This window comes from Vulpes vulpes, chromosome 4, assembly GCF_048418805.1.
Source record: "Vulpes vulpes isolate BD-2025 chromosome 4, VulVul3, whole genome shotgun sequence".
Taxonomy (NCBI): Eukaryota; Metazoa; Chordata; class Mammalia; order Carnivora; family Canidae; genus Vulpes; species Vulpes vulpes.
The window spans coordinates 94171016-94195136 of NC_132783.1; the positions used below are offsets into that span (position 1 = coordinate 94171016).

The 24121-nt window shown below is 44.9% G+C and overlaps 1 protein-coding gene across 17 annotated transcripts in view; it reads right to left on the reverse strand.

Moving 5' to 3' along the window:
• MCC (MCC regulator of WNT signaling pathway) overlaps positions 1–24121 on the reverse strand; it is a 349930-nt gene that overhangs the window by 53393 nt on the left and 272416 nt on the right. For all 17 annotated transcript variants that reach the window (XR_012001147.1, XR_012001148.1, XR_012001146.1 and 14 more), the window contains 6 exons: positions 20389–20535; positions 19345–19434; positions 18098–18246; positions 12503–12643; positions 8264–8367; positions 5008–5191 (listed from right to left, as the gene is read on the reverse strand). Coding sequence is in view for 12 of the 17 variants with exons in the window: in XM_072756471.1 (XP_072612572.1) it covers positions 5008–5191; positions 8264–8367; positions 12503–12643; positions 18098–18246; positions 19345–19434; positions 20389–20535 (815 nt within the window). In the remaining 5 variants the exon portion in view is untranslated. The remainder of the gene's footprint in view (positions 1–5007; positions 5192–8263; positions 8368–12502; positions 12644–18097; positions 18247–19344; positions 19435–20388; positions 20536–24121) is intronic.

The window sequence follows — 24121 nt, forward strand, 5'->3', positions numbered from 1 at the left end:
AGTCCTCAAAACCTGTCTGGTTCAAGAAAGGTCCCAAGAACTTAGTTGAAAGTGGAAGTCAAAATGAGAAACAGATGCTATTTCTACAGCCATTTTTAAAGGTCTCCTGATAACAGTGTTGAAAATGAGACATCTCCAAACCCAATGTTAACCTTTTCCTCATTCAGTCACCAGTAACACACCAAGACAGACACTCTCTAAGCCTAACAGCTATACTGTGGCTAACAATTTCTCAGGCATTAGAAAAATCAAACATCATAATGTTTTTCAATATCACTAATAATTAGGAGGCAGAAAGTATTAAATAGGGTATTTTTTGCCCAGAGATCAGCCAAATTGAAAAAACTGACACTACCCAGTTTTAGCAAGGGTGTGGAGGAAGAGGATGATAATTCGATCATGTATGGAGGGCTATTTGACAACGGAAACAATCATTTTTGAGCAGCAAATTGTTTCTTTGAATTGGTCCCACAGAAATTTTTCAAGACACACTGGTGTGAGGTCAAGGACAGTGGCTCTCACTGAGGGGGGCACTTGACAGGATGAACACTGGGTGTTACTCTGTATGTTGGCAAATTGAACACCAATAAAAAATAAATTTATTATTAAAAAAAAAAAGGACAGTGGCTCTAATGGTTAATAGTGGAAAAACTGGGTAGAAATGTCCAAAAAGAGGAAGCTGTTTAAAATACATGATGGAAAAAATAAAATAAAATACATGATGGACTGTCTTCCAATATAAGTGGGCAGCTACTGACACATATGAATACTGCATGGAAAAAAAAATGTAATGCTAAGGGGAAAAGGAGGTTTTAGGAGGCCACATAGTAGGATTCTCAGGAGACTAAAAATTAGATATAATCATGTTTTTAAAGATGCCTGCCATTGGCCTGCCAGATTCACACCTTCCATCTTCTTCTGGGACCTAACCCCTCTCCTCTCCATCTGTGTGGCTCCTGTGGGGGCCGTCATGGCCACAGATGACAGGGGTAGGGCTTGAACCTAGCTGGCAAGATGTCCCTTATTTGAATTTTTTTTTTACTTGACACCAGTGAAACCAGTCAGCCTTGGGTACAAATGCAGGTGTTATGCTGGCTTTCTGTCATCTGAGGAGCTTGCCCGCAGCAGGGAGATGAAAGCCACATGTGGGGAGTGCGCAGGCTGGATGTGGCCTGGCCTGGCTATGCTCAGGTGCCTGCTTCCAAGACTGCTCGGGCTTCCTGTAGCTCTCTGCCTCCAGCTGGGTATCCAGCTCCTGTGTGTGGAATATCCTTCCAGCACAGCCCTTTTCTGTTTAAGCTATTAGAGTATCATTCTCTCATTTCCAGCCAAGGATCTTAACAAAGGAAAAAATGGGCAGGTAAATCTGTGGAAATATACCCTGATCTGTTTGCAGTGTTCTTTCCAGTGAGGATCCTAGCATGGAGAATTTGATATAATGCTTAGATTTTCATTATTTAGTTTTACAATGATCATGTAATTCTTTTGAAATCAAGAAGTCTTAAAAAAAAAAAAAAAAAGCCTTTCAGGTATCTACCTAGTTTTCATAGAGCCTAAAAGATAAATGACAAGGACCTTTGAGCAGCAGGCCTGAGCACCATGCTGTCATGTTGGAGAATGCATCTGAGTTGGACTTTAGAATTTATTAGTGCTTCTATAAGCATTAGTCCCAAGGGCCTTGGATGGACTCTCCTGATACTTGGGATGAGAAAGCAACTCCCTTCTTCAGAGGGACATGAAGATATGAAGATTACGGTTACAACAGCCACATCTGGTCTCTCACTCCCAGAAGCTTGCTGATGGTGGTCCTATTAGAATAGGACGGCCATTCTAATCCCATCCATCCTTCCACTGTCATCAGCCCTCCCTTCTGCTCCAGTGAGACTCCATCTAAGAAGACTTAGTCACCAGCCTAGAAGGTGAAAAGTGAGCATCATGAGTGCCATTGCCCTTAATCCAGTTTGGGGGTCAGCCAGGTAGAACTCTGACTCCTGGAAAGTGCCCAGCAGCTCACCTGCTAGGCTGCAATCACCAGACTCCCACAGCTCACCGTGATCCCCATCCAACAGCAGGGCAAAGGCACGGGCTCTAGTCCCCAACAGGACAGTCCTGCTGAGGCTTATCTTGTCTTTGGCCACGTGTCCTTTCGTAGATTTAGATCAATGATAGTGCTTCCATGGAATGAACTGAAATTGTGACGCTTGACAGGAAGGGTGGGCTTGATTAAGGATTCCCTATTCGCACCTCAGCAATTTAGTCCATGGGCTCCTCTGTTGTGAGATGCTAATAAAGCTATCCAAGCCATCAACATTACCTAGTTACTCTGTCCATTAAGACACTTATAACCCCTGAGGAGGCTGTGGCTGTGTTTTTCAAAAGAGAAACATCAGTGTCTCTGGGCTCCTGTCAACAGTCAGCTGATAGGCTGGCTACCATTTTTTTAAATTTTTTATTTATTTATGATAGTCACAGAGAGAGAGAGGCAGAGACACAGGCAGAGGGAGAAGCAGGCTCCATGCACTGGGAGCCCAACGTGGGATTCGATCCCGGGTCTCCAGGATCGTGCCCTGGGCCAAAGGCAGGCGCTAAACTGCTGCACCACCCAGGGATCCCCTACCATTTTTATTCTCCTTGCTGGTAACTGCTCTTCTGCTGCTCCTTTCCCCAAACCACGACCCTCCTGTCATCAGGAGCTGTCCATCTGCTGCCAGGAAGGCATCTGGAAACCGGACATTCAGCATTCCTTTCCTGAGACCTTGAGGAATAGCTGACTGTCACTTCTGATTGGAATTCTCTGTGCCAGTTGGTGACGGTGGGAGGAATGGAGCCCTGTAAAGCTCCAACACAGAAAACTCCATTTCTCTCTCCCATAAACTTGACATGGGGGAATATCTAAGCTGGAATGGCAAGATTTCCATACAAAATTAGTCATTATAATCGTTAAAAGGGTTAGTGGTTTGGGACTTTTTTTCAGAGCTCACATGTCACATAAAGTAGTCTGGTTATGTCAGGACCAAAAAATGTGGAGTGCCACACGAATGGCCTGTGTGTGGTTCTTTTGTGCCCACCCTGGCTGCTCTGACTTGGGTGGAAGTGTGAAAGTGAATTTTTAAGGACAACTGAGTGAAATGTGAGCAAAAGTCCTCTGTACTTGGATTGGAAGACATATTTGAGATTGACATTAATTCAAGGGGGGGGCCATTCTTTCATGAGGTCATCCTTGAAAATTAAGACCATGTCTTAAATTGATCTCAAGCTGTATTAATATATCACCAAAAATTAAATTCCTCTAAGAAAATGGTCTCAGAATCAAGGCTCATCTATATGTTAAAGTATTTCTAACAAATGTTCAAGACCAGAATCTCCACTAAATGGATCGTGAGAGTTCTTATTTTTGACAGACTCTAAACTTGTCTCTGATTTGGATTAAAACAAAATTATTTTGGGGATGGGGAGGTATGAGCAAAAGATCCATAACACACTCCTTATAAGCTATTGAAACAGCATATATTCCCTGTCAACTTGCTTCTCATGTTAACCAGTTCAACAGAACAGTATCTCTGATAGCACGAGGACTGCGTTTCTACTCTAAATGAACAAGGAAATTATAGATCATACACATCTGGAAAAGTCTTTAAGAAGAGCCTCTGCTTTCTGTGGTTAAGCAGAAGAATGTGGTTTTAAAAAGAAAATAAATTATGATCGGTGTTTCACTGAAGAGGACGATTGGTGCATGGGAGTCAAAAGGAAATAACTCCCTTGAGTTTGTGAGCACCTGGCCAACTATGTTATTGGGAATGGCCCCTCTCCTGAGGCCCCAGGTCCAGGACAGGTAAATGGATGCATTTAGGCAGATGGCTGGGTCCTGCCAGCGGGAAGAGAGATGGGAACATTATGTGCCTTCAGGCACCAAGGAAACATCAGTATTTCCCCATTGGCTCTTAAGATTTAATCCGGCCTTATTTGGGTCTTGCCACTTGATCTGCAAGTAGACAACTGTTTTTTAACATCAAGATATCCAACTTGGTATAGTAGAGAGAGTAATGTGCTCGGTGCCAAAGTCCCGAGTCTCAGTCCTGATTTCCCTGTATTAGCCAAGAGACCTTACTAGCCAAGCCACTTACAGACTTCTGAGCCAATGCTTTCTCCCCTGTGCAAATGGGGTAAGTCACCCTTCCTGTCTTTTATGATTGGGCTACCATAGGAGAATCTTTAACAAAGTACTTTCTAGACTGAGAAGTGATATATGAAGGGAAGGTATTCATGGTTTTAGGGCTTCGATGGTAAGAAATAGGAAGGTCACTAGGAAAGGCTTCATTCTGAACCCCTACTCCCTTCTGAAAGAATCCAACAGCTTCAGCAAATTATGCTTAGCAAGATCTTCACTACTTTCTTCCCCATGTTTTTCATGTACCCACTTCAGATTCACAGACACAGAACTTGAACTCCGGTTCATCACTGAGTGTCTGCTAAGTACCTGCTATGAATTTGGTATCACTCTGCAAAGCACAAGAGGCAGGAAAAGAAGAGGGTATTGTCCAAGCACAGCTTACAAAGGACAGAGGCTGGAAAAGGAGAGGGGAGACAACGGAGCCTGGGAACAGGATGCAGCGTGGGTCATGGGTACCTAGGGATCGTTGGCAGGAAATGGGCCTTAAGCTCCCCCAAATACTCTTGGAAATCAAGGACTATGTAGAAATGGAGAATAAAATAAAATGGGAGAGAGCATCAGACAGAAAGGTAGGTTTGGGTTCCACCTTCAGGTTCCACTTTCTTGAGCAAATCTCCCCTTCTCTGGACTGTGGTTCCCGCCCTGGCCACAGAAGGCCCTGTCCAGCTCTCCCAGGCCAATTCCCTGACTCCTTGGAGCAAGCTGCAAGCACAGGGGGAGCTCGGTCCTCATCCAAGCCTCACAGTCTCTGACAGCTGGGTCACCACACGCCGAGCCTAGTGAGCAGATCACACATGGACGCACGACCACCTCACAGCAGAAGGGCCGAGAATTACCTGGTGTGGCTGTTGGAGGAGAGGCTTTCCCAGGGCTGCACGCTGCAGCCAGCCACGGCAAAGGCGCCCCCACAGCTGCCATCCAGCTTCGTGAGCAGGGCCTTGGCAGCATTCTCAGCGGTCTTCCGACAGTCGTGTGCACACTTGAGCATCTGAGTGATGTTTTCATCCCCTGACTGGTCTCCTACATTGCAAAGAAACCAAAGGATGAATACACACAAACCTACATGGGACAAGTGTGACAGCGAGTTTGGCTCGTCGGTTCCTAGTTGCTCAGGGCAGAGGTGGCCTGGGGGAGAGAAACTACTGATGGGTGGCCAACAAAGAGATACAGTGCTGGGCTGGGCGCCCTCACATAGAAACTGTACTTAGCAAGGCCCGTCTGCTCTGAGCTCACTGTCCTCATCAATGAAGGATTGGCTAACATAATCTCTGAGGTCTGTCTCTAGCTCTAACACACTATGATTTTCTCATTATCCAGGTTCCTTACTTCTCCCACTCAGTTGCCATCTACCACAGGGCCATTTTCTTCCTGTGTTGGCATGTCCTGGTGAATGAGGCTCAAACTATGCCTCCATACGACCAGGGCTTTTCTTAGAGCTTTCTGTAGGCAAGAGAAACAAACCTAATAGCTAAAATGAGAACTTTCGATTGGCAGTGTATTCTCTGTACAGTGCTAACCCCCGACTTCTCTCTCTGCTCAGGCACTGGCAAGCCCAAATGTGCCCAGGAGTCAGGTCACTGGGCTGGGGCAAGACCTGAGGAGTGGTGGGCCAGAGAGTGAATTCCCTGCCTAAAACGTTCTCATTCTTGTGGTGGCCAAATAAATCACCAGTCTGCAACCTCTTCCACCTAATCCCTAGCCTTCCAAGTATTTTCAAATGAAACTATATGCCAAAGCATAAGATACAAAAGTGGTAAATGCAGAACCAGTTGAAATGAACAGGGGTGGGGTGAGGGGTCACACAGTTCAGTTTCCCCACCATCCTCCAAGCCCATGGCTGGGGCCCAACTCAAAGACATTCCTCCAGCTTTCCAGGGCACAGTTTCAAAACCACTGGTCTCAGGGCAGAGGTGGCCTGGGGAGAGATTTTTCAAATCATCTAGAATGAATGTAATGAGTGTCTATGTAGTCAACAAGAGACAGAAAAAAGCACCATGGCTGGTACTGTGGGTGAGTGTCCTGAGCTAGTACTTGGTCTGCTGTGCAACTATATGGCCCATTAGAGCAGAATGGCAAGTCAACTGCTGCTGTCAGCAGAGTGGAAGGGCAATTTAATAGAGAACTGCTCAAGGTAAGCCAGCTCACAGCTTTACAGAGTGAGGAAGAGCTATGGGTGCATATGTCCTGTAGGCTTCCTTGGACACCCCCTTCTTGGCCATTTCCCTGACAACTTTCATGTGTTTCTTCTTTCCACAAATGAGGTATTTTACATATATCTCACTAACTGACTGCTCTTTGAATTCTGTTCTGAAGTAGGCATAACATTACTGACTGGCTCATTTTATAAATATGTCATGAGCTACCCAGGATTATGTTAATACAAAGCATTTCATTATTGATTTTAAGCATTTTAAATGCAGATTTATGTAAGCCCTTCCAGCTCCTACCAAGTAACTGTGCCAAGCAGAGACAAGCCTAATAAAAGGTACTTTTCCAGGACAGAATGGTTTAAAGACATCTGATGATACAAACTGGAAATAAGAGGATTGATTTTTCTTCCCTTTAATTGATCGTTTTCCTTAATACACATATTAAAAAAAAAAAACTTGACAGCAGGCCAAGATCATTTTAGGATCTGTTTAATATGAGGTATAAAGTTTTATGGTTTAGTGAAAAGACCCTGAAAAATGAGGTTTCTAATGGAAATGCTGGCAGAGTTTCTACTTCTGGGCTGGGATGTTAATGCTATTAGAAAAAAAAAAGAAAGAAAGAAAAAGGAAGAGAGAAGAGGGTGGTCACCCATACAAATGAAGGTCTGCTCCCTTGCCTCATAACTTGGATATGAAGTAGGAAATTAGTGTCCAGGATACTTCCTTTCCTTCAGATTTGCTTCAGATTCCTGTACAGGTCAAAACTGAAGGAGGAGAAGCATGTAAGTGTTCAGTGCACAAGCTAGACCCCAGGTGAGGGGGAGGAGCTGATGAGAACACCGGGGTGAGGGTGGGGACGCACCCTGGGGGGGCCCTGACATGACCTTCCTTGCGAAGGTGTGTCCTGGAAGAGCAGCCAGAGTGGAGGCTACCAGCCCTCGCTGAGAAGCCTGTCCCTGACATATGGCCTGGTTCCTGTGGCCGAGGACTCCTGGTTTGCCCACACCACCCACGTTTGGCTCTGAAGTTAAACAGTTTTCTATTTACCTGACGTTGCTTCTGTAAGGAAGCTGCTGCTAGAAAGCGGAGGCCGAGATAGCATCCAGGCCTTGGCACTGAGCCATAACAACCTGTCTCCCTTGGTGTTTCTTCCCTCTCTACTTCTTCTACTGTGTCCTTTTCACATCACTGTAAGGCCCAGAGCCACCATCACAGGCCAAATTATAGCAAATGTTGCTAAACCAGGATGCCACACTTGTGTCTTTTTCAATGACACACCTCTTCCAGTTACTCCAAATGGAGGGGTGGTTGTAGGAGGCCATACAGATCTGGAGGTGCAGACAGGCCAACGTGATACATGGCCCTGGGGCCGGGGAGGCGAGTGGGTCTACTGACACTTCTGATCCCCAACAGGGCAGGGCAGAGCTCTAGGCTCTGGGGGCAGCCCTCTGAAGGGGACAATGGGGCGTGAAACCATTTCCTCTGTGTCCACAAGGCAGCTGGAGACGAGGGAAACGCAACCCATGCTTCCAAACTACCCAAAAGGACAGATGTGGGGCAAAAGAGAAGAGGCGAGACACAGCAAAGGGACCCTCAACATTTAGCATCACAGAGAGAGGATGTGGGAAAGTAGGTCTCTTTCATCACCAACTGTGGGCCTCCTGCTCTATCTGGTCCTACTGTTGGCTGGGGAGAATATGTTTCCTGAGAGGGCTTGTTTGTTTTAACGGGTCTGTAATTCTGTTTCCACTCCAGTTCTGCTGCATTCAATATTAACAATTTACTCACTTGGTCATGAGGAAAAAACGGGAAACACACTTGACAAGCAAATTTCATGTTGCTGGGAGGTGTTCTGATGCCAGCAGTGAAACAGGGGCACTGTGGAGCAAAGGAGGCAGGGGACGAGAAGGAAGAGGGAGGGCAGGCCCCAGGCCACACTTACCAGTGGAGGACCCCACGCCAGCTGCCCGGAACTGCCCCAGGATGAGGCTCTGCTCACTCTCCGCCAGGGCCAGCAGCAGTTCGTAGGCTTCTATGCACTGCTCACTGAAACAGAAGCACACAGCATCCTCGACTCTGGGAGGGGACAGTAGGCCTCTTCAGTGCAGCACTGTCCCCCGAGGGGGAAGCAGCTCCAGACCTGCTTCTCAGCCGTGCTGTCCATGTAAGGAGGAAATGCCCACAAATATTCCCGCACAAAGCCCAGGGCTTGCCCTGCTATGCTGACCCCCCCCCCCCACCGCCCCGCAATTCACTTAATTTAAACTTTTACTTTCAACTAAGATTTTGGGGTGCCTGGGTGGCTCAGTCCTAGTCAAGTGTCCAACTCTTGATTTCAGCTCAGGTGGTGATCTCAGGGTGGTGAGATCAAGCCCTATGTGGAGTCTGCTTGGGATTCTCATTCTCTCTCTCTCTCTCTCTCTCTCTCCCCCACCTCCCACCACTTGTCACCCCCACTGATGCGTATGCATGCCTCTCACTCTCTAAAAATAAATAAACTAGGATCTAGAAAAATACCAGAGAAGCAATAAAAGTGGGAGAATTAATTTTAATGCTTCTTTAACGATCGGCTAAAAAGGAAATGTAATATGCTTATGGTAGCCAGCCTCCAAGATGGCCCCCACTGATCCCATATGCTGGTATCCACACCCTTGTGTTATCTCCTGCACTACACCAGAGTTGGTCTATGTGACTAAGAGGATATGGGATGTCATTTTCAAGATTAGGTTATAAAAAAGCATGATGACTTCCATCTTGGTCACTCTCTCTCCCTTCACTTTCTGTCTTGGATCATTCTCACTAGAGAAAGCCAGTGGTCATGTCTTGAAGCCTCTTGGGCAGCCCCATGGAGAGACCCATGTGGTAAGGAACTAGGCTTCCAGCCTAGTGAGTGAAGAACTGAGGAACTCCACCAAACAGGCTATGTGAATGAGCCTTCTAAGAAACATATCTGCCAGCTCCAGTTAAGGTTTCAGATGACACAGTCCTGGCTGACAGCTTGAGCAGGACCTCCTAAGAGACTCTGAGCTAGAACACTACTGAGCTAAATCACTCTCCCCACTTCCTGACCCTAGAAACTGAGGCATAAGAAATAGTTACACAGTAATGGGAAGGTAGGTAGGTATGCAGGAAGGAAGGAAGGAAGGAAGAGAGAGAGAGAGAGAGAGAGAGAGAGAGAGAGAGAGAGAAGAGGCACACAATTTTGACCTAGATCTTCAGTAACCAGCTAGCCACATATGGCTATTTTTTTGTGTGTGTGTTGATTTTCTTTTTTATTTTTTCCCTTTTTATTTTTATTTTTTTTAATTAATTTTTATTGGTGTTCAATTTACCAACATACAGAAAAACACCCAGTGCTCATCCCGTCAAGTGTCCACCTCAGTGCCCGTCACCCATTCCCCTCCAACACCCGCCCTCCTCCCCTTCCACCACCCTTAGTTCGTTTCCCCGAGTTAGGAGTCTTTATGTTCTGTCTCCCTTCCTGATATAAAAGAATTTAAGTTACGGGGCGCCTGGGTGGCTTGGTTGGTTAAGTGTCTGCCTTTGGCACAGGTCATGATCCCAGGGTCCTGGGATCGAGCTCACATCAGGCTCTCTGCTCAGCAGGGAGTCTGCTTCTTACTCTCCCTCTGCCTCTCCCCCACCCCTTCTCTCTTGCTCTCTCTCAAATAAATAAAATCTTTGGGGATCTAGTGGCTTGGGTGCCTCTTTAGCCTTGGGTGGCTAGTGGCTTAGCACCTGCCTTTGGCCCAGGGCATAATATTGGAATCCCGGGATGGAGTCCCACATTGGGATCCCCGCAGGGAGCCTGCTTCTCACTCTGCCTGTCTCTGCTTCTCTCTCTCTCTCTCTCTCTCTCTGTGTGTGTCTCTCATAAATAAATAAATAAAATCTTTTTAAAAATCTTTAAAAAATAAGAATTTAAGTTAAGTAAAAAGAAAAATTCAGTTCCTTTGTTGCCACAGCCATATATCCTATGTTTAAGAGCCACACGTGGCTAGCAGTTACCATATATCACAGATAACAGGTCCATCATCACAGAAAGTTCTATTAGATGCTTATAAAATTGCCCCGTGAAACATTTACGAAATCTCTGACAAGTTTAGATTTCTAGGAGGAAGAAATTAGTCTCTCTGCCTCTCTCTTCGTGCCTGTCATCACTGGGCACACCAGGTCCAGGACCGGAGACAGACCCCTTCCTAACGGCCATACATGACTCACACAGATCCATGTCTGCACAGGAAGTGGAGCATGTGCACCATGCCCGAGTACTCCTGGACAAGACGCCTGCAGCGCAGAAACTTCCCTGCTAAGCAAATAACTGATTAGTTTCTCTAAGCTAAGCTGAGGAAATGTTGCTTTACTCAACATTTAGTCAACAGACCATCCGTTTTTCAATCATCTCACTTCTATCTTCTTCCACTAAAAGATAAGGAGGATCACCCATTCATTAGCTCTGGGTGCTGACAGCTCCTCCTTTCAAGGGTAGTTCATCTTTCAGGTTAGAGATGCTGCAACACTGCTTCATCCACACAGATCAAAGGCAGACTGTTGCTGCAGAACAGCCTGTTTCCAGGATTTATCATAGGTAGATTACCTGTCTGCTTTGGTGTGTCTGTAAACTAGCATGATGTGCTCTAGCTTTGGTCTCATAGATTTTGCTTTTTTTAAGTAGGCTCCACACCCAGTGTAGAGCCTAACCTGGGGCTTGAACTCACGACTCTGAGGTCAAGACATGAGATGACATCAAGAGTCGGAGGTTTAACTGAGCCACCCAGGCTCCCTTGGTCTCATAGGTTTTGGGGTTTGATTTTGTTTTTTGAAGAAAAAAGAGTTTCTTAAAACATACTGATCTTTTCAGAGGATACTAAGAGTAAGGTACCGCCCCTACTCTGGAATCTTGGAAATATGCCTAAGTAGTGCCACTAATAAAATAAACCCCTGAAAACAATAATGCACAGCTTTATAGCTATTAAACAAATAGTAACTTAAAAACAGATAAGTTGCAAAGCTGATGAGGCTGAAAAGAAGTGGTACATTCATACACTATTTGCTCATTGATGAATGAACTGCAGTCATTCATTATTTTTTTAAAAGATTTTATTTATTTATTATTGAGACACACACAGAGAAAGGCAGAGACATAGGTAGAGGGAGAAGCAGGCTCCCTGTGGGGAGCCCGATGCAGGACTGGATCCAAGGACCTTGGGATCACACCCTGAGCCAGAGGCAGACACTCAACCACTGAGCCACCCAGGAGTCCTGAACTGCAGTCATTTAAACTGGCTTGTTTTTATGGGAAAAAAATTGGAAGCATACCAGAGAAGCCACAAAAATATTCATATCTTTTGATCGATAATTCCTGCTTTGGGGATTTTATCCCACAGAAAATATCCAAAAGAATGACAGTATTATCTGTATTAATTATTCCCCATAAAATTGTTTTTTATATTCAAAGTCCACAAAAATCTGAATATCTTTTAGAGAAATGAGTAAATAAAATAAGGATATATAAACTAGATGCAGGGGATACAGCCATTCAAAATGCATGCAGACAATTAAGAAACATTACAGAACTTCCATAAATTGAGGAAATAGAATATCCTATACTTATAATAATGTAAAACATATATGAAAATAAATAAAGACTTATTAAGAGCAACAAATGAATATATAAATATGAAAATAAATATATTGAATGATATTACTTAAATGGAATAATACTTAGGTTGAACATGCCAGTAGAAACATAGCAGTTTTCCAACACCATACTCATTGCTCTTATTTTCTTAATCATAACAAGGTGCTAATGGATTTTTCAGTATGTATCACATTAGTATTTGCTGGTCCAACTTTCTGTATGTGTTCTAAAAGACTGGTTTCTACTTTATGCAGGTTCCTGTGGATGCATTTCTTTTTTTTTTTTTTTTTTTTTATTTATGATAGGCACACAGTGAGAGAGAGAGAGAGAGGCAGAGACACAGGCAGAGGGAGAAGCAGGCTCCATGCACCAGGAGCCTGACGTGGGATTCGATCCCGGGTCTCCAGGATCGCGCCCTGGGCCAAAGGCAGGCGCTAAACCGCTGCGCCACCCAGGGATCCCCGTGGATGCATTTCTAAATTAAAATGCTCCCCATCCCACACGCACACGCATATACACACGCAGCCTGCATTTCCCTACCTGTACTGCAGGGCCAGCCTCAGTGCTGTGGCATTGGATTCATACTTTCCTACCAGCATGCTCATCCTTTCGGCGTTGCTTTTGCATTCTTCCAGGGTTATGGTCAGGAGGTCATTTTGGGATTTGAGATGTTCGATGCGGCTACAAAGAAAGAAAAATCCCTTTTATGATTTCACATTAGGATTACAATTCATTTGCCAATATTTGAGTGGTCTAATCTAGATCCAGGCTAGACACGCATGTTAGGAGGTGAGCTTGTCAGAGGTTTTAGCAAATGTAACTGATGTGAGTAATAAAGGAAGCAACTTTAAGTACAAGAATCACTAAATTCTGTGTGAATTAGAAATACACACAAGCCCCCTGTTACTTCCCACCCAGCCAGCAACACACCATGTGCCAGTTACGTGTGAGGTGCTGAGGATCCACCAGGGAAAGAAGTCAATCACGTTTCCTCAGGCTCTTATGAGAGGCATGACAGGTGCACTTCAATAAACCACCCTCCACAGGGACAAAAAAAAAAAAAAAAAAAAGGCAGTACCATAGTAATAGCTACTATGTGTTAAACCCTTGCTCAATAACCTGCCATCACCCTTTGAATTAAGTATTATCATCCCCATTCTCAGAGGAGCAAACAGAGGCACCGAAAGGTTAAGTGCCTTGCCCTGGGATTTGAACTAGGCAGTTTGACCTCAGATCCTCTTCTCTTAACCACTTACTACAGAGCAGAAGATGAATCAGGGAGTAAGAAACTGTCCCTAAGGGCCCTTTGAATGGGCAACAGACCAGCAACTGTGGATTGTGTTCAAAACTCCTTCCAGGTTGTACAGTGCCACAACTGCTGACTACTGGTAGGACAAGCAGTGGGACTGGACCCACTTCATGCTTTATAGAAATCAGAACTACAAATTCAGAGCAAATGAGTTTTTGGCAAAGTCAGCAAAACATAAGCCTTCCACTTCTCTGTTTTCTGTCCTGAGACAGAGGCTCTGGATGTAATGATTCATTTCCCATGGACACATCCATTGATAGTACTCTGACCACCAAGTCTTAAAGACACACAGGGTTTCACACATATAAAATGCAAGTGACTCTTGAAATGGTAAGGGTCTTGGAAGCCATTTGCCTTGAGGACCAATCATCGGACCACATATCTTAGAGCAGAATATGGAGACACCAACATGAGAGATGTCTCGTGGGTGTATAACGAAGACCACTGTGAGGTTTTGGCAACTCCAAATTCAATGTAAGGCATTACAAGAACATACTGTTTTGTTCTTGTTGACATTAAGATTTCTTGAAACAGTCCCCACTCTCATTTACTCCAACTTGCTCCAGTGTACATTCGGTCCTCACTAAGTAGGTGGAACTCTTTAGCGAGCTCACAGACTTCCATGTGGCCAATCCCATTTAACGGGCCTTCTCAGGCAACACCCCACTAAACGGCTACTCCTTCCTTCTGAAAATGTTCTCTCTCATTTGGATCATAATAGGTCTTTACTGGTTCTCTTCCTGCCTTATAGATCATTCCTTCTGTCTCCTTTGTTCATTCCTTATTTTCTATGAAATCTGTGGGGGTTGGCATTCCCTTGGGACACAGCCCTGGCTGCCCTCCTCTATCAACACTCCTCCCTTCAGGGTGATTTTATCCAGTCCTATGACTTCATCAGGCATTTATATTCCTATGGATCACAAATTTCTTTAGTTCAGATCTCTCTTCTGAGTGCCATTCTCACATCTCCAGATGTTTCCTGATATTTCCATTTGGATGTCATACTGGCACCTCAAATTTAAGACTCTTGATTTTCCTCAAATCTTGTCCTCCCCTATCTCAGTAATCTACATCTCAGTAAATGCTACCACCATCCACCCAACAATACAGGTGAGACACGTGAGAATCTTGAGACCATCCCTTTCTCTTACATCCAGATCTAATTGTAACTGCAGTTTCCACTGAATTTATCACCAAAAACACTGACCCCCACCCTCTTCACATCACCTCCACTTTGGCCACATTGGGCCTCTGCAGTCATTGTTCTGCATCCGCTCTTGCCCCTCTTTCCATTCTTTACACCTGAGTCATCTTCCAAAATTTTAATCAGATCCACATAAAATCCTTTAACGACTTCCAATGACACTTAGAATAAAGAACAAACTTGGTCCACGGCCTCAAAATCCATATCCCGGGCAGCCCGAGTGGCTCAGCGGTTTAGCACTGCCTTCATCCCAGGGCCTTATCCTGGAGACCCGGGATCGAGTCCCACATCGGGCTCATTGCATGGAACCTACTTCTATGTCTCTGCCTCTCTCTCTGTCTTTCATGAATAAATAAAATCTTAAAAAAAAAATCCATATCCCACTGAGCCCTGCCAACTCTGCTACCTTTACTGCATATGACTTCTTTCATTCACTCCATTTCAGTTCCACTGGCCTTTGGACAGTTCTTACTTCACATCAACCTCCTTTTCGATCTTAAGGTTGTAATTTGGTCCATAAGACTCTTAGTTTGTCATATGGCTGCTTCCTTTAAAAATCTCAACTTAGGGATCCCTGGGTGGCTCAGAGGTTTAGCACCTGCCTTCGGCCCACGTGTGACCCCGGAATCCGGGGATCAAGTCTGGCATCAGGCTCCCTGCATGGAGCCTGCTTCTCCCTCTGCCCCCCGCCTCTCTGTCTCTCATGAATAAATAAATTTTTTAAATCTTAACAAAAATAAAATTTCAACTTAAAGCCCCCTCTTCAGGGATCCCTGGGTGGCGCAGCGGTTTGGCGCCTGCCTTTGGCCCAGGGCGCCATCCTGGAGACCCGGGATCGAATCCCACATCAGGCTCCCGGTGCATGGAGCCTGCTTCTCCCTCTACCTGTGTCTCTGCCTCTCTCTCTCTCTCTGTGACTATCATAAATAAATAAAAAATTAAAAAAAAAATTTTTTTTTTAAATAAAAATAAAGCCCCCTCTTCAGAGATGCTTTCCCTGGCTACCTATCTAAAATTAACACCCCCTGGGGACACCTGGGTGTTTCCCTTGGCTGAGCATCCATTAAGCATCTGACTCTTGATCTCAGCTCAGGGCTTGATATCATGGTTTTGAGTTTGAGCCCCATGTTGGGCTCCAGACTCGGCCTGTAGCCTACCGAAAAAGCAACACTTTCACCCCTCCTCTATCACAGTGCCTTGTTTACTGGGAGTTCTCTTAAGATCTCATTTGTTTGCTTCTTGTATAACTCCCCTAACAGAATATAAGTTCCATGAGAGCAGGGACCTTGTCTGTTTTTCTTTCCTTTGCATGACAAATAACTTAGTACAGAGTAGGTGCTTAAAACAGATTTGTTACATAAGGAATCACTTCTGAGGAGATATAACCCCCATTCCACACACAATCACAAAGCTAAAGGCTCCATTTTGGGGGTGAAATAGGGCCTCCAACTTTGAGATGAACAGTTCAATGGCAGACATGAGGACATACTGGTAGGCTATTTCTAAGATTATTCCCACATTCTAGTTGTAGCTATCTCTTCAGCTGTCTCTTCAGAGAGAAGATACTGGAGGGGAAGTCCAAGGGCAGGGGTAGAATTTCAGCTGGGCTATTGAACAGCGCTGGACTCAAGGCAAGTCGCTTAACATCAAAGCCTTTGTTTTCTCATTTGCAAAATGGGACTACTGTACCCTCCCATGTTGAAGATTAAGTGGTTGTTTGTGAGAACCCTTGGCAAACCAAGACACCATGATAATGTGAGCTACAAGGACCAAATTCTTCCCTTTTCTCTGGTGTCTCAGTTCAGTGCGCAGAACTGAGAAAGGAACCTCCCCCAAGTTCAACCACAAAGCAGACTTGTGAAATCCTAGAATCTGTAGAGAGGAGATCCTCACTCATGGAGGGCCCCTGAAGGCATCTAACTTCATTAAACTGCAAAGGGCATATCTGATTCAGATTTTAAGCACTCCCTGGCCATGTACTGACAGGGCTGTTTTACTGCTATAAGGTAATCATCAGGATTGTCACTCATAAGTATTTCGGATTTAATAAGGAAACCACTTAATTTCCAGATTTGAAATGACCTAGACTGCTGCATTTCCTTAGTCCTTAAGCACTGTATTAAACAGCTTCAAATCAGGGAGGAGTAACATTACAATTCAATCTATTCAGGCTTGCCAGACACAAGAGGAACGGTATTAAGCAACGGTAGAGGGGGGGCTGGCATCCACATTTCTTCCTGGTTAGTTCATAAGCCTTTCAAATTCTCACTGTGCTCTCCCACTGAAGATTGGTAGGTCAAGGCAGCCACGCCACACTTGGATGTGATTCAGCAGTGCGCTCTGCCCCTGCAGGACCCATTCTGAGTCCGTGGTTTACCAGGATTTGGCCCTGGTCCTTGTTTGCTTTGTCAGCAACCCTCATTTCTGGGATGACCTATAAACCAGCCTTTGCCAAGAGGCATAAGTATAAACTTTAACTACCTCTGTTGTGAGATTTGGGAAGAATCCATAAAACTGGGAAAACTTTCTAAGCAGGACAGTTAGACCTACTTAGAAAGTTATTCTAAGTAGGACTAAGTAGGATAGAATGTAGGGACTGAGGATTACGTACATTTGCAAACAGCATAAATGAAATGAGGCAGCCTCTGGGGGAGCAGGGAGGGCTAGACCAGCATATTTGGTCAACCCCAGAATGTCTCAATAAGACTGCCTTTGCTGGTTCCTGATAGTTCCAGGCGCCCGGAGGATGCGGACTCAATATTCCGGAGATTCTCTCTGTGGTTCCTGGCAGCACAGGCAGGCATGCTTGGAGGCCAGCTTGTCTTTCTGACCTACTTGTTATTCAATACAAACTGTTCCCAGGACTTGGCACCTAATCTGCAACGGCCAGTACGAAATAAAAAGGTGGAACTCTGCTTCATAAATTAAGAATTTATTTTTATTTTTTAAAAGGTTCTATCCATTTATTTGAGAGAGAGAGAGAGACAGAGAGCACAAGCAGGGAGAGCTGCAGAGGAGAAGGGAGAAGTAGGCTCCCCAGTAGTGGGGAGCCTAACACAGGGCTCGATCCCAGGACCCTAGGATCATGACCGGAGCATAAGGCAAGCACTTAACCAGCTGAGACACTCAGGTGCTCCAAGAATTTATTTATTTATTTTTTATTTTTAAAAGATTTTATTTATTTATTCATAGAGACACAGCTAGAGAGAGAGAGGCAGAGACACAGGCAGAGGGAGAAGCAGGCTCCATGACGTGGGACTTGATCCTGGGTCTCCAGGATCACGCCCTGGGCTGTAGGTGCTAAACCGCTGCGCTATCAGGGCTGCCCACCCCAAGAATTTAAAATGGTGACAGTAGAACAGGAAAGCCAAGTGTGGATGTTTCCAAACATGAGGCTTGTGAGTTTGAATACACAGGTCACACAAGGCCCACGAAGCCAGCCCCGACTGCCATAAGCGCTCCTCTGATGAACAAGAAGGTGGGAACTCCCCGCCCACCAGCCTGACAGCATCTTTCTATATCACAATTCATAAGCCAACTTGAATTGATCTTTGAAAGAGAAACGAGGGCAGCTCCCCACCCCCATAACACCATCGCTCAAAGTTACAGAATTTCTCCTTACCTATTCAATCGTTCTGTTTCCACCTCAAACTCTCTAATTTTGCTTTCGGAGATGGCAGATCCATGTGAGTAGAGTGTCTGGAAGATTTCCTGGATGTTGGAGCAGTCCTGAAGAGAGTGGGCCAGGTGTTCCGCCACACTGCTGGATACCTGCACAGGTAAGCATGAATCCCCCTCTAGTCAGTGTCGCTTTAGGGACCAGTCCTCAGGCATGCTTTGCATGCAAAAGAATTTACAGCCGATATTCCTTGACAACCAGGCACCAGGAAATGGTTACCCTGATCCTTCTCAGTCTGCGTAGTATGATTCTATGATAAAAAGCTAACTACTGTGAAAATAGCACATAAACAGAATCAAAATACGGCTGTATCCTCTAGGCATGTGTTTCTGGGCAGCCAGCCTGGGGAGCATGCCTCTTTAGAGTTCCTAGATTTGGGGATATTGAGCAGAGTCTGTCCTCCCTTCCCCTTCCTGACCCCCTGCCCCTCCATGCCCTTGCCTCTCTGTTTGCTGCAGCCAAAGAGTGCAGCCAGCTCCTTTATTTTCACAGTTTGGCTTTGGCATTGAATCTGGATCCATGCAATTTTTCTCAGTGCAAAATTCTAAATTAGGGCTTCAAAAATACTATTCAGGCTTTCCCCACCCCTGAGGATCAAATAGCTGACTCTCAGCCTCAGCCCCAATCCTAAAAAAATATTCCTTAGGGAACTAAAACAATTCCCTTCCTACCATTCATCAGCTCTTATGGCCCCAAGGGGTTTTTAGGCTCTTCAGATGAAAACCCTGGTACTAAGTGAGAAGGTTCTGGTATTTCTCAGCATTGGGCTACACTTCAAAGGCAGCATTCATCCTCAGTGGAGAGCACATTCCCTTTTAAGAGGCATATGCAAAAAGTCAAATTCTTTCAGAGCTCCTTGACCCACTCAGTCTCTGGGATAGCAGGGTGATATAAGCAGGTACTTTAAGACTTTTATCTGTATTACCAGCAACTAGACATAAGTCATTTCTTTCTGAAAGTTTCCAGGTAGAGAAAAAGAGAAACTCCTTCATAGCTGAATAAGTAATTCCCTGATGAAGAAACCATGGTACTCTTTAATCTGATCCTCTGGAAGGAAATGGGGTATAATTTATTTTATAATTAACTGGTTTACAGGAGGTGAACTTGGGAAGTTCGGTCATCTACAAGCTGCTGTCTATGTAGCTCTACTGGGCACTTACTTTCTTGCCTTGTTTCTTGTGAACACTCACCCCTATACTACTGATTTCTGATCCTAGGACCGGCCGATCCGATGATGAAGACTCAGACCTGGTCTTCGATAGCTTCACCCTCTCAGCAATCTTGAAAAACAAAAAATTATCAAAAAATGACATATCACTTTCCAGATAAACTGTCAAGACTGCACTTATACAGGGCTACTGTTTAGCCATGGCAACTAAACTGATTAATCATTTTCCTAAAAATAACTCACTTGTCCAATTTTTCCACCATCTGCTTAACCCATGGTTTCCCAACCTCAGCACTAGTGACATCTTGGGTTGGATAATCTCCGTTGTAGAGGGCTATTCTGTGCACTGTAGGATGGCTAGTGGCATCCCAGGCTCCTAGCCACAAGATGCCAATAGCACTCTAGTTGTGACCATCAGAAATGTCTCCAGACATTGCTAAATATCCCTCGGGGGGACAGGATCATTTCTGGTTGAGAAGCAAGGGTTTGACCTCACTTATTCAACTTGATGGTTGAGAAAAAATCTTCTTGTGGAGACTGGTAGACTACCAGGGAAAAGCACATGTGTCATTTGAATACTCCTTCTGGATTAGACTTAACCTATGAGCAGCGATGGGGCTGCTTCTCTAACTGCCACGGCCTACCCACCAGAATCTATTTTTCTGCAAGCAGGGCTATTGGTGCTATGAGAAGGGAGATCACTGATTCATTTACTCAGGGTCCCTTTCTGGGCTGAAACTAGGCCCTCAGGAGCAACTATCCATCCACCCCTTACTATTGTAGAACCTCACAAAATATTGCATTTTCCATAATGACTTGTCAGCTATGACCTGCTCCTCCTGGCTGATTAATGAGAGTTGGCATCCAGGTCACAGCTGAGAGAGACTTAAAACTACCAGTGGTTTATTCCTCCCTGCAGCCCCAGCATAGGAGGCCTTTGGAGTACAAGGGATGCCCCTTGGGGCCCTATGAGCTCTTCACATGACTGTACAGCAGCAATGCATGGTAGAAGCTGGTGCTGATTCCAGATAAAAGAGCAGGGTTCCCGCCCGCCCCTGGAGCTCACCTTGGCAATGGGAATGTCATTGCTGCTGCTGCTCGTGCTCAGCTCCCCGGTACTGGGGTTAACTGGGCGGTTGGCGGAAGTGAGGCGGCCAGGGCTAGAGGGCCCTGTGGCCTGCACGCTCTGTAGTCGTGTTTGAAGCTCTCGAACCTGAAATAATAATGCCTTTAGACAGAGGTGGTGGCTTCCCTGGCCAAAGGGCAAAATAACAGATGGCTGGATGGCTGGGTTTTCATTTCCACTAAAAGATCAGCTTCACTGAAAAGCTCACTTGGTTGAGTCCACAGAGAAGTTTGACCTACCACCGGCTGGCCATCAACTGTTCTTTGCAAATATGATCTAAAAATGTTTTCTAAGGCTTTGAAAGCTTCCAGCAGAGATGGCAGGACCATCTTTAAGAAATGTTTATTCATTCTAACTCATGGGCTTGAATGTCTTGGGCAATGCAGATGGAGAACCTGGGATTAAAATTGCCACTCTCCTGGAACTCAAAGCTCAGAGGAAAAGAGAACAAATAATTTCAATGCAAGTGCACATTAGTGCTGTAAATATCTGCCTAGGGTATTGTAGGAAGCAGACAAGGGGGAAAAATGTGCCTTCATCAAAAGTTGACAGGGAAGGAGGGGATGGTGCTTGAATAGTCTTGCAAGTGGCCAGGTCACAGTAGATGAGATGAGTAGGGGCCGGCTCTGATGGGGGTAGGAGTAAGTTGGGGTGGAGAACAGCTTGCACAAGAGCACAGGCATCAGGGTGACTTGCTGTACTTGAAGAACTGCATGGTATAGAAGAACCACATGCACTGGCAAGGAGGGGAACTAAGGAGAAGACATAGATGCACCTGTTGTTTTCTCCCCCAAGAGACTTCAAGAAGGGATTATCTGGGGGACAGTGGGAAGGAACATCTAAACAGTCTTTCCATATAGAAGAGAAATACAGGGTCCTTTGAATTACATTTAGAACACACAATTCCCTGCACATAATTTAAATATCCAAATTCTCTTCTTTGTGGTTATGGCTCAGTGATTTCCAAAGTGAGAAGTGCTCCAAGTGAAAATAATTGTTAGAAATTGGTCTGATGACCTGGATTGCAGTTTTAGCATCAGGAACAATGTGTACCTTGAAGGGTAAACTGATTACAGCACCCAAGGGTCCTTACAAATAGGCACTTGGTTCTGCTGGGAAGAATTAGCACCAGGACCTCTAAGTCAAGGCTTTCCAAACTTGTCAGTGCACCAGAATGTCCAGGAGGCTTGTAAAAAACATAGAGCCCAGGGCCCCACCCCTAGGGATTCTGATTTAGTAGGTGGAATCTGCATATGTAATAGGCTCCCAGGATCTGCAGATGCTCCCAGGTGGGGGCTTACACCTTGAGTCTTAAGGGACTCTTAGGACCACACAGCACTTCAGTCTCAGAGACAGGAGGAAGGGAGCTGCATCCTTGACAACAAACCCTTCTCTAAAAGCGACTGGAAAGTTTCTCATATTAAGTATCTTGGATGTCTCTAACCTGCTAAATTGGGAACCATAAGTAATTGAAATTTCAAAAATACTGAATATTCGTCAACATATTAGAAGCCAAAAGAGGAAAATTTCCCTTGGAGCGAATTGTATTCAATAGTGTAACAGCTACAAAGTGCCTCCCTCTAGGCTATGGCTTCCAGTAATGGGGGCTGATGGAAATGCGGGTCGTCCTCAGAGCACACCAGACAAAAGGCAGACCTCAAAATAGTTTAAAGACTAGAAAAACACATGCTTGTTGAAGCTAAATGGTATTGCTGGTGAGAGATGACAGGGCTTATTCTGGACTGGTCCCCAACAAATCAGGAAGAGGCATAATGCGGGTGCCTTGTTAGGCCACATGGCAAAGCAGGGGCCTGCTTTTCATCCAGCCAGCTTCCTGGCATGTGGGAAACCTCCTGGACGGAGACCATGGATTTCCATTGCCACCGCTGGGAAAGTCTGATGAGGTCCTGAATAATTAACGTTAACACTGCTCCAAAATCTAAAGAGCATCTGAAACCTTCACAAAACAATCCATGGTCTGTTCCTAGAATACCAACTGGCCCACTCACCTTACTTTAAAATATACATATAAACTGTCCTGGGCAATTTATAAAAATTGTCTTAAAATTACCCGTGTTACTGAAAAAAAGTTTCTTCTTCAAATCACTCAAGTAAAACATGTCCACTGTGGAAAATTAAGATGGCACTGAAAAAATAAAAACAGAAAAGGTATCTAATATTCTTTCTTTCTATGTTTCCATGGCTTGTTTACACAGAGGCGTTTGTGCCTAAAACAATTTCTAAATCTAAGTATGCATTTTCATTTAAAAAGTGTTAGACTGGGGATCCCTGGGTGGCGCAGCGGTTTAGCGCCTGCCTTTGGCCCAGGGCGCGATCCTGGAGACCTGGGATCGAATCCCACGTAGGGCTCCTGGTGCATGGAGCCTGCTTCTCCCTCTGTCTGTGTCTCTGCCTCTCTCTCTCTCTCTCGCTGTGTGACTATCATAAATAAATTAAAAATAAATAAATAAATAAATAAATAAATAAATAAATAAATAAATAAATAAATAAAAAGTGTTAGACCTAGAGAATGTCTTTGAAAACTAAGGAATGATAAACATGTTTATTGTTGGTCTGCGCTTTATCATTTAATGATAATTGTTAGGCAGTGAAAAAAAAAATCCAGCTGAAGGGAGTGGAGTGAGCCTGTCATAAAGATAGACAGCCAACTGGATTAAATAGCTTTCTCACTTGTCTTGATTTGGAGGTTGGGGTCTTAATGAATTTAAATGAATAAACGCACAGAAATGAAGGCTAAAACCAATTTGCTGACTCAGCTTAGGCGAAGCTGAGAGTCACAGCTTCTCCTGAGAAGGGAGAGACACAGCTATGGTTGTCCTCAGTCCCATCCTTACCTGCTCTTATAGGTTGTGTCATGCCCCTCCCCTGCTCCCACCAAAGATAGGTTCAATTTTTAAGCTTGCAGTATCTATGAATGTGACCTCATTTTGGAATATGATCCTTGTAGATATAATTAAGAATCCCAGGATGTTCGGCAGCCCAGGTGGTTCAGCGGTTTAGTGTCGCCTTCAGCCCAGGGTATGATCCTGGAGACCCAGGATTGAGTCCCATATCAGGCTCCCTGCATGGAGCCTGCTTCTCCCTCTGCCTGTGTCTCTGCCTTTCTCTGTGTGTCTCTCATGAATAAATAAATAAATCTTTAAAAAAAAAAAAAGAAGAATCTCAGGATGAGATCATCCTGGATCTAGGGTGTGTCCTAAATCTAATGACTGGTATCCTTAAAAGAAAAAGGAGAGGGAAATTTAAGACACAGAGGTACACGGAGTGCTTGGCTGGCTCGGTTGGTGGAGTGTGTGACTCTTGGGGTTCTGAGTTTGGACTCCACGTTGGGCGCAGAGATTACTTGGGGTATGGGGGGAGATACAGAGACACAGAGAAGAAGGCCAAGTAAAGATGGAGGCTGAGATTGGCCTCAAGTCAAAGAACTCCAGGACCTACCAGAACCTGGAAAGTCAAGAGCCCTTGGAGGAAGCACAGCCCTCCAACACCTTGGTTGCGTGGACTCCAGAACTATGAGAGAAAAATCTCTGTTGTTTTAAGCCACTGAGTTTGGGGTAGTTAAATAATATGCCCATCCTTCACTGGAAATATTTTATTAAAGAAAATATGTTTATCTCTACAAAACATGTGGTTTGGAGTCATGGGGTAGCTG